Source organism: Antechinus flavipes, chromosome 1 (assembly GCF_016432865.1).
Source record: "Antechinus flavipes isolate AdamAnt ecotype Samford, QLD, Australia chromosome 1, AdamAnt_v2, whole genome shotgun sequence".
NCBI lineage: Eukaryota > Metazoa > Chordata > Mammalia > Dasyuromorphia > Dasyuridae > Antechinus > Antechinus flavipes.
In genome coordinates, this window is record NC_067398.1 from 588,145,297 (window position 1) to 588,158,055 (window position 12,759).

General features: G+C 30.5%; 1 protein-coding gene across 2 annotated transcripts in view; it reads right to left on the reverse strand.

The window, feature by feature from the left end:
• Nucleotides 1-12,759, reverse strand: part of UBR5 (ubiquitin protein ligase E3 component n-recognin 5) — a 154,205-nt gene that overhangs the window by 77,513 nt on the left and 63,933 nt on the right. For both annotated transcript variants that reach the window (XM_051970953.1, XM_051970952.1), the window contains exons 9-13: nucleotides 11,815-12,008; nucleotides 4,934-5,050; nucleotides 4,739-4,849; nucleotides 3,951-4,105; nucleotides 664-781 (exon numbers count right to left, since the gene is read on the reverse strand). In XM_051970953.1, the coding sequence (XP_051826913.1) occupies nucleotides 664-781; nucleotides 3,951-4,105; nucleotides 4,739-4,849; nucleotides 4,934-5,050; nucleotides 11,815-12,008 (695 nt within the window). The remainder of the gene's footprint in view (nucleotides 1-663; nucleotides 782-3,950; nucleotides 4,106-4,738; nucleotides 4,850-4,933; nucleotides 5,051-11,814; nucleotides 12,009-12,759) is intronic.

A 12,759-nucleotide genomic window follows, 5' to 3' on the forward strand; every position in this document is an offset into this window, starting at 1 on the left:
CAATACCACTACTAGATAAGAATACCAAAAGAAATTTAAAGAAAAGGTAAAGAATCTATATTTCCAAAAATTTTTGTAGCAACTCTCTTATGAGGGGAGAAATTGGAAATTGAAGGGATATCCATCAATTGTGGAAGGCTTAAATAAATTATGGTAGATAATTGTCATGGAATATTATTGTTCTGTGAGAAAAGATGAGCAGGATGCTCTCAGAATAGGGAAAAAAACCAACTTGGACAGTTCTACATGAAGTCAAGCAACATATATCAAGTTATTAGCAATTTTCTGGGATGCTTTGCTATTTTCAGTAGTACAATCATCCACTACTCTGAAGGAATTATAATGAAAAATCCTATCCATACTCAGAGAAGGCAATGATTGTGTGTCAATACAGATTGAAGCACTTTTTTAAAACTTGATTTTTCTTAAAGGTTCTTTTTCTGAGGGTGGGAGATGTGTTTTCTTTCACAACTTGACTTTTATGGAAATGTTCTGCATAACTTCATATATAGTTTAATAAGGTTTGGGGTAGGGATAAGGCAGAGAACCTGACAATCTATAAGTTTTTAAAATAAATGTTAAAAAAAAATTTGTTTTAAATGTAACCAAGGAAAAATATTTAATTAAGAAAAACAAAACAAAAACCATAGTCTCAACTCTTACCTGGGTGCCGACTGTGATATTAGGCATTGAGGAGATACCAGCACTGGACTTGGGCTTTTTATTTTTTGCCCTTGCTTTTTCTAACATCTTTTTCCTCTGACTAAATGGGACTACACCCCTAGAAAAGAATACAAACACCAGACAAATGGAAGTTAAAAAAACCTTAAACACTTTATTCCAAGAATTTTAGAATCAACTGAGCAAAGGCTTGAAGGATAAATTCCAGAAAATTAAGAAGGAAAACTAGTGTAATACCAAATAAAATTTTAAATATTTTAATAAAAATGTAAAAACCAGCCCTAGCTCCTGGGCCATTCAAAAAACAAGCAGCTTGGCCAACCCTACTATGGAGGAAAATAAAAAATTCATGTGTTAAGCATAATAGAAGACCATATAATAATGTCACATTTTTGCATACTAAGGACACTATTGTCGTATCTTCACTAGCTGATAATCAGATATTTTCTGCTTTCTTCCATTATCAGGATATTTTTAAATAATATACAATAAAACAGAACTTGATTTTTATAAGAAGACATGGATAAGAATCTGTCATTAATGAACTAGCTGGCATCTCTAATCAAAGTCACTTAAAATCAATTCATTGTTAAAATTACCAATCCCTGGCCAAGATGACAGGAAAGGATAATGATTGATATTAGACGGGATGTGGATAAACTGGAACAGTAATACACTGTTGGTGAAGCTGTGAACTGTTCCCATCATTCTGAAGACCAATTTGGAATGAGGCTATCAAACTGCATATCTTTTATCCAGTAGTGTCTCTATCTGCTTCCCAATGCTACAAACATTTTTTTGTAGTAGCAAGGAATTGGAAACTGAGTATATGCCCACTAGGGAACGGCTGAACAACTTATGGTAAATGAATGTTATGGAATTATTATTTTTTTATAAGAAATGATCAACAGAATGATTTCAAAGAGGCCTGGAGAGATTTATATGAACTAATGCGAATGAGTAGAACCAAGAGAACATGCGTGTACACAGCAACAACAAGATTATGTGATGATCAATACTGATGGACTTGGGCTCTTTTCAGACCAATTCTAATAGATTTGTGATGAAGAGAGCCATCTGCATCCAGAAAGAGGACCACGGGGACTTTATACTATTTTCATCTTTTTTGCTGTTTCTTTGCTTCCCCCCCAACCCCTTTTTGAACTGATTTTTCTTGTGCACCATGATAAATGTGGAAATATGTTTAGAAGCCCTATGTATGTTTAACCTGTATTAGATTACTTGCTGTCCAGGGAAGGGGGAAAGGGAAAGGGAGAAAAATTTGGAATACAGGGTTTTGCAAGAGTGAATATTGAAAGCTGTCTTTGCATGTATTTTGAAAATAAAAGGCTTTAATTAAAAAATAAGATCATAAATAACATGGAAGGAAAAAATTACCAATCCCCAAATCACAACTTCAAAGTGAGAGAGGTCCTACAGGTCAAATAATATATCATTCATTTTATTATCTATATACCTTCTAGAGATTCATTAGCTGACCATTTCTATTTATCCTCAAAGCAGAACTACCTTAGAAATCTGTATGATTTTAAAATAAATATTTTATATACTTTAAATTAAAATGTTGACAAAAATCTCATTTAAAATCTATTACATTTAGAATACTAAAAATAAATTATCAGGCCCCAGGTATTTAGAAAACTTAGATGTAAGAAATTTCTGGGCCTTTTAAACAGCTACTCAATTAATTACTTTTCAAATTTTAATTCCTTATTTTCATTTACATTAAGATTAGGTACTATAATTAAACTTAAGGGTACATAACCAATGTCAGTAAATTAGGTATTTACAATTAAAGTTTAAACTTATTTTTTGAATATTTTAATAACTGTATTTCAATATATTGTTTTCTTTGACTCTATGTATTCTATTTCAGGCATTTAAAAATATTATGCTAAGAAAGGGTATATAACTTTTACCAGACTGCCATAGGAATCCATAACACACAAAAAAAATTTAGCTTAGACTCATCAGTTAAATTTGAGAAGTGAAGTCCCTATATCATAATGACATCTTCTAGTTTGGCCACAAAATAATTGAAGAAATATCTGTCAAGTTCTTCTTTACAGAGCAGTCCACAAGTTGCTACAGCCAATGTTAAGACTATCTCTTATTCTCAGGTAGCTAAAAGGTGAGTAGTAAAATATGACACAAGAATGATATACAATAAATAAACAATAAAAATGATAAACAATAAAGACCATAGGGGGACATAGTCATTTCCAAATAAAAGGTCAGAAGGAAAAGCATGGAATTTCTAAAACAAGTACAAAGGCATGGGAGTATTCTAGATATGGAAAACAATATAACCAAAGAGAAGAAAAGTTACAGGGAATATAATAGAAGTGGCAGTCCAATTTAGTCATTGTATAAAGTGTAATGTGTTATTAAAAGTTTGGTAGGAATACATTACAGACTCTGAATGCCAATTTTTGAGTTTTACTCAATAATAACAGCTTGAACACAATAGCTAAAGTATTCATAAGGGAAAATAGTTTGACAACAGATGAACAGATTTGGGGAGAAAGAGAAGAAAAGGGAGAAGGAATATTGGAGGCAAGAAGACTAATGGAAAAAGTTAACATCATAACTCAGATACATATAAGCCAAAGTTAGGTATGACAGAGGTAAGGATAAATGAAATAATTAATAGGATTTGATTTCTGATTAGATGATAGTAATGAATAAAGATAAATCAAAGACAAAATTGGGCTAACTGAAAGACAACTGGGGGACTGAACATACTGATACTGATGGTTAAAGTGGAATTCTAAGTAAGGAAAAATCTGTAGCAAAAGAAAAAAAATTAGACCTATGTTCATAGTAAAAACCATAACAACCATTTTGATAATTTAGCATATCATATTATAGGCACTATAGAAAAAAATTTTTAACGAGAAATCTATTATACTGTTTTGTAAACAATAAGTCTAGTCATCTAATCATTATATTCTATCTTTTCTAAAAACAAAAACAAATAGCTATTCCAGTTTAAATCTAAAAAAAGTTTATAGGCACTGTAAAAATGTTTGTTTTATATATATGTACTCATTATTATTTCATGCTCTTCAACAACTAGCAATAAATCAAAAAGTCCTTATTAATTTCATACACAAGTCTGAAAAATATTGTTAGCTTTTTTATTGTTGTTTTCTTCTATATCAACTCAGCCTCCCAAGGGCTGCAAAATGTCTGAATTTTCAGGTGTGATATTCACTGATAACATAACTTCCATCTTTTTTACTTACCACCAATACAGATTATTCTCTAGTTGAGCACAGGTGTAAAGAGCACAACAATGTAATGAAACTATCCGTTCTCCCTGAAGCTCTGAGTAAGTTTGTGCAGTATGCTCTAGCTTAGAAGCAACAGAACTTAAAGTTTCATCCACCCATGTAGCAACCTAAAGAACAAAATATAGCTTATTTAGATAAAAATTTCTACAAAGTTCCTCACAAATATATATGACTGACCACACTTGATTAAGAAACAAGAGAGAACATAATAACTGAAGTTCTACAATGAGTCTGACTAAATGCTCCAAAATTGCAATTCTTTCATTATATAAGCAGGAAAAAAAAAATTTTTTTTTTTAGTTTTTTTACATAGCAGAAATTCAGACATTCATCTAACTTACTCACAAATTACTGCAATTTCCAACTGTTTTTGGCATTAACTCTAAGTATTCAAATCTGTTGCATTAGTGTTAAAAATATGAATTCTTCAAATATAAAAATTTTAGATGCATTATGTACAATTTTTTATATATATTTTGTATATCTTTCCTTCTTTTCTCTCCTTCCCTTTCTACCTTACAGTATAAATGTGTTGGTAAAATGTTAAATAGTTCAAAGATAAATCAAATAACAGAATTGTTATTAGAATCATACCTAATTTTAACCAAAAATCTATTTCAGATTTTTCACAATACAGAAATTTACATAGCAAAACAGTGAATATATACTCATATCTGATGGTTAAAAAAAAAAGAAAATGAGTTTAATTATGAAATTAATAACAATGTAAAGGTTCATACCTTGTTATTGTCTGTAGCTACAGTTGCTCTGATACTATTTGCAGAAAGGAGGACTATCTTTTCATTGGTTAACCCCAAAAATGTTGCTCGTGGATGATGTAATGAAGGATTCTTTGAAAGAATAAGAAAAATAATTACTAATTCGTAAACTGATTTGCAGGATTAACAGAACCAGAATTTGAAAAGGTCAAGTACCTGTGCATTCCTATAAGGCTCTGATTCACTCCATTTCCACTGATAGAGTTCCCCTTTATTGCTAACTGCTAAAAGCTCAGAATACAAAGCTCCAATAGATGTAAATTTTGTTCCATCCTACAAGATAAAAGAAATTAGAACAATGCAATATTATAATGAGTAGTTTTGCACTTTAACTCATCAAAATATTATCAATCAGGAAAAAAAATGAAACACAGAGGCACATGCTTGAAATGTAGAAAAGAAAGTTGGTTTATATAGCAAAAACAACTTTTTCACCATTACCACATTAAAGAGGGATAAGACAGGAATATCCCTATCAGCTTGGAAAACTGGGAAAAGAAGGGAAACAAGAAAGAGCTAGAAAGCATGAGCTTTTGGGGAAAATCCTGGATTTGAATCATACGAGTCTGCATTCAAATCCCACTGTTATGACTTATGAGCTATGTAACACACAAATTACTACTTCTCTCTGGGCCTCAGTTTCTCATTTATAAAACAGAACTGGTGCTACAGGGGGAGGTGATACATTAGAAGACTACCAAAGTCCCTTCTATCTCCTCTATCATCATTCCTTCTATTTTCTATAAATATATGATCCTGAAATAAATTCCATTTATTCAAACTCTTATATTTTATAGACACAAACCAAGGCCCAGATACAAATTAAGTTGGCAACTGCCTGGAAAAAGTATCAATATTCTAGATCTTGGGAAGAGAACCTGAGGTTCACATTAAAAATACCAACAGCACTAGGATAATGGGCCTTAAGTCTTACAAGTTAAAGCAATTGTGGATTCTTTAAAGCAGAGGAACAAAGATTTCCAAGCAGTACAAGGAAGCTTGTAGGACATTTAGGTCTATTCTCAAAATAGGGATAATAAATTTCCCCAATACCCACTCCCTTCAACTAGATTATAACTATAACAGCTGACATTTACATAGCACTCCAAGTTTACAAAAGTATGTTATGTGAATTATCTCATTTGTTCTTTACAGCAGCCTTGTGAGACAGTATTATAGACATTATTATTCATATTTTACAAAAGAAGACACTGAGACAACTGATTGGCTCTCCCAGTATTGATAGTGATCCCTCAAATACTAAAAAGTATTTCTCTTAAGTCATAGTGAAGACTTTTCAAAATAGTTATACTATGCTATATCCCCTTGCCAATGAACAAGACCTATCTGTTCTCTAAGTTGGTGGAAGTATGATGATTGTTATAAAATGAGACTCTTAAAGACATGTTATAGCAAGTGGTCCAAATACAAGGACAGACTATTGAGACTACTGAGAAAGTTGAAAAAATGGTTTGATTCGGGACAATTTCATGACTAGCACAGAGATCTTTAATACATTAGGAACCAGCCTGCAGGGAGATAGGAAAGGGATACAGTGAGTGGAAAAACAAGATAAATACATGAACTTCCTTCAAGCATAATGAGTCTGAGTGATACACCCACATATATATGTATGTATAAATAAATATGTACATGTATGTAACAGAACTCTGTGTGGGGAAGCATTGGTTTTAAGGTGAAGATTATTACAAATAGTTTTTTGAGCAATTCATGTGAAATCCAGAATTCTTTTCCTAGAATATTTTATATTTTCAGGAGAATAAAACATTGTTGATTTAAGTTTTCCTGGTTCTAGTCTGTTCTAATATCGGGCATTTTTAACTCGGAAAAAATTGTTTTGTTTACTGTTTAATAATAAAGTTTGAGGTCTTACAACAAAAAAATAGTATACTAACTTAGAAGAAACAGGTCTTTTTTGTTTTAAGACTCCATTTTACAACTAAGTATTTAAGCTTTAATTTTTCTGTATAATAAGAAGTGGAGTGATAGCATTAGGTGCTATATGTAGCCTACAAATTCGATGAACTACTACTAGTGTTTCAGATTTGATAAATACCTCATAATGACATTAGCTTTAACTGAGAATTTTCTTTAATTGTATGCTTAGCTAATTAATCACTAATCAGCGATAACTTGTAAAAAACAAAAAGAAAACACCCAACCATTACAATCTGCTTCTGAGATTGTGACTAGAACATAGTCCTGAATTTTCAGCACTTGGACATGTAAACATCTCATTTTTGCTCAAAAACAATAACTGATAGAGATTTTCCAGACTGCCATCTCAGAGGAAGATCAGTTCAACATAGAGAGAAACCTGGTCTTAAATATACCAGTGCAAGATATGTTTGGAAGAATTTTAAGAATAAGATTAGTGGTGTTTATAGATACTTTGATGTTTGGACGACTGGAAAACTCAATAAGGCTGCATGTGTTGTTGTTTCTAAGTCTGTACTGCTGTTTGTAAATCTTTTACTAAATGTACTATCAACTCTAATAATAGAAAAATTGGTTTTATATATGTCACAGGTCTATAAACTTTTTCCCCACCTTTATTCCTTTATTCTTCATTATGTTCCTTAATATTCTAAACCTTTTCTTCATGTAAATGAATACTGTTGTTATACTAGCTTGATAAAATAAAATCTGTGGTATCATAATTTTTATCGTATCACTGTGGCCATTAGAAAACTGACTAGCAGACATTTTATGTCTTTTCTAATTATTTTAAATGGAATTTTTTGTCCAGTTAGAGAATACATGTACACACATACACACAAAAAAGTCAAAGCTAGTTTAGGCCTAAAGAGTTTCAAAACAATAACAAAAACCTTTTATGACTGACTCAGAGAACAAAAAGGGTGAGGTAATTAATTTCACTTTCTGGTGGCCTAAGTATAAAAGAACCAAAGACAATTACACTCATGTACATGTGACTACTGGACCATGAGGGACAACTCAGGAAGAGATACTTTATTCATCAAAGGGATACTTTATTAATCAGCTCAGATTTATTCCCAGTGCATATGCTTGGTGAATAGCTTTCCCTTACAATAGCCAAGTAAAACAATTGTTCAATTACCTATAAGCTTCTCTTTTTGTCTCCTTTTGTCTCCTTTGTCTCCTAACAAAAGGTTGGCATAAATCAGGCTCAGACCCAAATAACTTCCTTTTCTATTATTCCTTTTTGGACAATATTACTGTTATTTAGAAATGCTAGAGATTTTTTGTTAAGATTTATAATTTGCTAGTGAAACTGTTATCTTGATTAGTTTCCTATTTCTTGTTTTTTTATGCATTTAATTCAGTACCTTTTCTTAATGGATTAGTACCATTTGAAGAACTATGTTAAGTAATGGTAGGCAAAAGGATTTTCTTTTTAATAGGACAATCTTTAATCTTTCATAATTGCATAATTATGAAATCATTTCAGACTGACATTTACTTTTATCATATTAGAAAATAATCCTTTTAAAGTCATGCTTTGTAATTATTTGTTTTAAAAAACACAAATGAGTATTATATTTTTTCAAAGACTATATCTATTAATAATTTTCCAATTTCTCAATTATTCTTGTATCTTCAATGTAAATATAAATTCAGCGAATGGTTAAATTTCCAATTTTTATTAACTATTTCCAAGCTTTTTCCTTGGATCACTTTTAATTGTTTTCTTTGCTATTCATTAATAAAATCAGATATCAAAAAAGAGCTTTGTTCTTCTTGGTATAATCTTAATTATAATTTTTATCTCTCATAATAAATCAATGGTTATGGGTTAGGTGAAAAAACATCAGTAATGAATTACTGATTTCAAATCAATGTTTGGAAATACCGAAAACAAATTCTCTTGATCAAAAGCTGAAAAGCTACTATATGAACCAAATTCATGCAACCAAGAAAATTTTTGAGGCTGAACAGAAGAAAAAAAAAATTTCCAGGATGGAACCCATTAAAATACAATTGGTATAATAAATGTGAATTGATAAACAATATGGAAAGAAATCTGTATTTATATGAAAAATGAGTAAAATATCTACCTACTTTGACCTGAAGCTTATAAGTATGTATTCAAACATAAAAACAAAGGCTTCAAATACATCAAAGTATTTGTGTTGTGTCAAGACATGTAACACAGTACATATATCAAAAAATTGGAAATTAAATACCCATCCATAGCCTAAGAAGGGGCTAAAATTAGATTTGGTCCACAAATGCAATTAATAATTGTAATAAAATTTTGTGCAGTAATAAACAATGGAATATGAAAAGATTTAAGTGCAGAACTAGAAATGTAATATAGCAATGTAAATAAACTCTCTAAAGTTACTGTGAGGATGAAATCAGATAACATTTTCAAAGTACTCTTAAAGTGGATATAAAAGTTTCACTCTCAGTATTATTAAAATAATCAAACATTTGGAATAGACTGTGAAGGAGAGAAACAGACCAATACTAGGAATCAGCCAAGAGAACATAGGTTTTTTTTTTTCTTTTTTTCAATTGCAAGTGGAAAGAAAGTGAAAAGCTATAGTTAAAAAATGAAATTTCAAAGATCTACATCATTTGACTAAGGAGCTTATATATAATTTCCAAAAAGCAAATAAGAGAAAAAAAGTGATATCACAGTGACATGAAAAGCTATGTGAAAGATGTTGAAGAAAAATAAAACAAAAGAGAAAGGCAAATAATATGATTATTATGGCAATCCAAGTGAGAGATAATGGGCACTGAAAATGAAAGTGAGATAAATAGGTGATTATTAGGAAAGTAGAATCAAAAGGACTTAACAACTGACTGGATATAAGAAACCAGAAGAGTCAAATATAATTGGAGAGAAAAGTTGAAATTCACCATGGATATGCTAATTATATAATTCAGGCAGACCATCAAGGTGAAAATATCTGGTCATGAATGAAATGGAGTTTAAAAACAGAAATCGGTGTTACAACAGATTTAGTACATAGAATCATTTTCACAAAAGTGACTATTATTGCCATGTGTTCACTGGAGTACATAAAATATGGGAAAAAAAAGACATAATAGGCAAGCATTTATTAAGGACCTACTATGTATCAAAGTCTGCAAACTAATGAGACTACAAAGACAAAAGCAAAGATTCTTCCTTTCCAAAAACTTAGATTAAATGAGAAAACAATATACACACATGTAACTATATTCAAAATAGTTAGGAAGGTAGGAAATTAGAAATTTGAAGTGTCACGTAAAATTTTACATAGGCCATGAGTCTGAGTAAAATCTCGAAAGAAGTTAGAGATAGATGAGAAGAACGCAAGCATTTCACCACTATGTATAGCCAGTGACAAAAATGCCCACAGATAAAGTCACCCAGGATAAAAGTGTTATAGAAATCAAATGAAGTGAATATTGAGAAATGTACAATTAGAAGAATAGTGTTAAAAATTAGAATGGATCAAATGATAATTAATGACTCATGAGACAACAGAAGTATTTTTTTTTAAAAATAAAACACCAAAAATAGAAGACCGAGAAATAATTTAAGAATTTTCACATCATTGAAAACAACCAAAAGGCTACACGCCACATTTTCAGAATTACAAATGATATTGCCCAGATCTACTAGAGGCCAAAGTGATGATAGAAAGAGTTGACCCAAATGCCTGTTAAAAATTCTTCTGAATCTTATAGTCAAAATCCAAAAGTCTCTCACCAAAGAAAAAACAAAAATACCAAAAAACCCTTCAAGAATCTAAAAAGTATGCAAATGTCAAGTAATATCGAAGAGGATGAATAAGATCATGGTTTGTTTATTTAATTTTAAATAAACTACTTTTGAAATGCAATATTCTTCACTATCATGAAAAATTGATTCAATGAAATAAGTGTTTTCAAAACATTTCTGATGAAAAGACCAAAGCTTAAGATCGCTAATGTCTAAGCACATAACTCAACAAATCAAGTCAAAATCTCTCACCACAAAAGGACTAGAATAGATAATCCAGCTGAAATTCCTTTCAAGTTTAAAATTATAAAATTATTCAAATATTTGATTATTTGATCACAAGTTCTTAATTATTGGATATTTATAATGATTTTCTCAAATTGCAAGTGATCACAAAATTCAAAAAATTGCTAAGTACCTGATCCAAAACCTACTGATTTATAGATTAGGAAACCAAAGCCCAAATCACACTCACACACACAAAAGAAAAAAAACTTAGCCCTAATATTAGAATTTTATTATTATTATTTTTTCCCTATGTGTGTTCTGTGTCTCAAAATAGATCATGAATACCACAAATCAGGAATATTATCTCATATATAACACTCAAAATAAAAGAGGAATCTAGTAACTTGATGGTGCTGTTGGAAATAAACAATATTTGGAAATAAGTAAAGCAAAAGTTGTTTACTTAAATTTAAACTATAATAGATATTCCAATTATGAATATAAATAACTGAAAATTTAATTTTTTAAATTCTTTTTTACTTCAAGTTTTTTCCACAGGAGCTAACTATAAAGGAAAATGAATCAACTATATCTACATAAAATTTCAGAATAATTTGAAAATGGCAGGAGAACACTAAAACTTGAAAATTACTGTTTTTGTACAGATTTTATATACATGAAAATCTTAAGTGATATTTAATATGCAATTACCCTATGTTGTCAAAATTCTTAATTACATTAGTTATACATTTCCAGAGTGTCCCATCTAACAAACACTTGATTTTGCCTTGATAAAATAAAAGCCACACTTGAGCTATATGTAAAAACCACCTAACTTTCCAAAAGAATACAAGATTAGATGGTTTTTAATAGCCAGGCACAAAGTAGGTGCTTAATAAAGGTTTACTGACTAATCAATGGAATAAGAATGAAGATATAATACCAATATGTAGAATTTCTTTTTTACATCAGATGGTTCGCATTCATTTTTAAAAATATATTTAAAATAAAACAGAAAAGCCTTCAGAAAAATAAATGGAACATAGTTAAGTATTATACAACAAATATAGGGAAATTTCAATACCTTATCTGGCCACCACTGCAAATCTTCTCCTAGAGATACTGGGCTTTGCACAGGTGTATTCTTCTTATCCAAATTTGGTTCTCCTTCCTTGCTTGTAGAGCCTCTTTCATTATCAAATGAGGCTCCATCAAGCCACCTTCGCTCACGCAAACGTAAAACGGATTCACGTTCACGCAACAGCTCAGAGTCTCTCTCTAAGGGAAGAAGGAGAACTGGTATGCAATTGGGTCACACCAGTGGGATAAAAGTAAGCCACTCTCTAGTAAAGACCCTTCAGGATGCAACTAACAGCAGTTTATCTACTGACAAAAATTTAAAATAGACTTAGGTCTCAGAAGTCTGACATGCAACATTCTAAGTATTAACCCTTTCAAGTACATGTACATGAATGTTATAGTCAAATTGCTATAAAGTGGCAAATTAAAAATTCTGGAAGGGCACAATTGTTCCAGCAAACACAATATTTTTTGGTGAATTTTTTAAATTACAAATATCGAGATAAATTATACTAAGCAATTTTGTTAAAATATTTATCAGCCTAAAGGCAAACTAGTTTAATAAATCAAAACTCCAACTTCTGTTAGATAAATTTATGCAAGCCAAAAAGAGTGTTTAATAGAGAGTCTCTAGTAATAAAATAAAGCTGCACAAAAAAAGTATTCTGAAAAAGTTAAGACAAATCAAATCACATTAAATTTATATAAAACTTTGATAATCCAACCACTTTCTTTAAAGTAGTATTTTATAGGACTGGATTTATAAAAATTTTTAAATAATCAAGAATATTTAATAATTCAAATTAAAAAGTTCCAAAGAGCCAAACAGGTTTTTAAAAGGATCCTTGTAGGAAAGAGTTCCTTACCAAAATGCTTCCCCTCCAATTGGCCTACAAACTGTCTAAAGCCAGTACTCTGCAGTTCGCTCATACAGATTTTTTTTTAAATG